Source organism: Cyprinodon variegatus, unplaced genomic scaffold (assembly GCF_000732505.1).
Source record: "Cyprinodon variegatus isolate N-32 unplaced genomic scaffold, C_variegatus-1.0 Scaffold1572, whole genome shotgun sequence".
NCBI lineage: Eukaryota > Metazoa > Chordata > Actinopteri > Cyprinodontiformes > Cyprinodontidae > Cyprinodon > Cyprinodon variegatus.
This window is the reverse complement of record NW_015152025.1, coordinates 48,107-49,084: the sequence shown is the minus strand read 5'-3', so window position 1 is coordinate 49,084 and position 978 is coordinate 48,107. Positions and strand designations below refer to the sequence as shown.

The 978-nt window shown below is 46.2% G+C and overlaps 1 protein-coding gene across 1 annotated transcript in view; it reads left to right on the top strand.

Annotated features, from left to right (window-relative positions):
- The first annotated feature begins 347 nt into the window (after positions 1-347).
- popdc3 (popeye domain containing 3) overlaps positions 348-978 on the top strand; it is a 7,378-nt gene continuing 6,747 nt past the window's right edge. The window contains exon 1 of the mRNA XM_015403825.1: positions 348-892. Within this exon, the coding sequence (XP_015259311.1) occupies positions 393-892 (500 nt within the window). The 5' untranslated portion in view covers positions 348-392. The remainder of the gene's footprint in view (positions 893-978) is intronic.

The following is a 978-nucleotide window of genomic DNA, read 5'->3' as shown; positions in this document are numbered from 1 at the left end:
CCTATTAGGTTTCACTAGGACAGATTCTTTCTATGCTGGCCCTGAGAACTAATTTTTCATTATTCTGGACGTGTAATGACAAAACATCAGAACTTTTTCACATTCTGATAATTTTCAATTTAACATAATTTTCAATTTAACATAATTTTCAATTTAACATATCTTATTGGGCAACAATGATAAAACATTTTAATAATTGTTTTTTATTTATTTATTAATGTTTATTTCTTCATACTTAGAGCTCAGTGAACCTTCTGTTTCCTTCCTCTCCCTGTGAGCTTAAAGTTGCGCTCCGGGCTGTTCAGCAGCCAGAGAGAGAGGGCTGGGCAGCTGAAGGCTCCCAGTGGCTCCCAGTGGCCCCTCAGTCTGCGCGCGCGGCTCTTAGCTCCAACATGGAGCCTCCGGACTTTGAAGCCATGAACCTGACGCTGAAGCCGCCAGCCTTCCCTCTGTGTGAGGACTGGAAGGAGGACGCAGAGGGCTCTCTGTTCCACCTCGCTCACATTCTGCTTTTCCTGGGCTTCATGGGAGGCAGCGGCTCCTACGGACAGCTGTACCTGTTCACCTTCCTTTCTCTGGGCTTCTTCTGCAGCTCTCTGTGGGCATGGTCGGATCCATGCACCACCGACACCTTTCTGTGGAGCTTCGCGCTGTTCGCGGCGTGTTTGGCTCAGGCTCTGTATATCACCTACAAGCTGAGGAGCCTTTCATTCGACAAGGACTTTGAGGATCTCTATAACTGCATGTTTAAAAGACTAGGAGTGTCCGTCGGTCATTTTGGGAAGATCGTTGCCTCCAGTGACGGAGCTGTTCACACCTTGGAGAAAGGCCAATGCTTTGCTGTAGAAGGAAAAACAGCCATAGATAGGCTGTCAGTGCTTCTGTCTGGCAGGTAACTGCATGAGGATTTCCAATTACCTAAGCCTGAACTCAGTCTGTTACTTTTTCACAAGCCTGGTATTTATATTGTTTAACTTT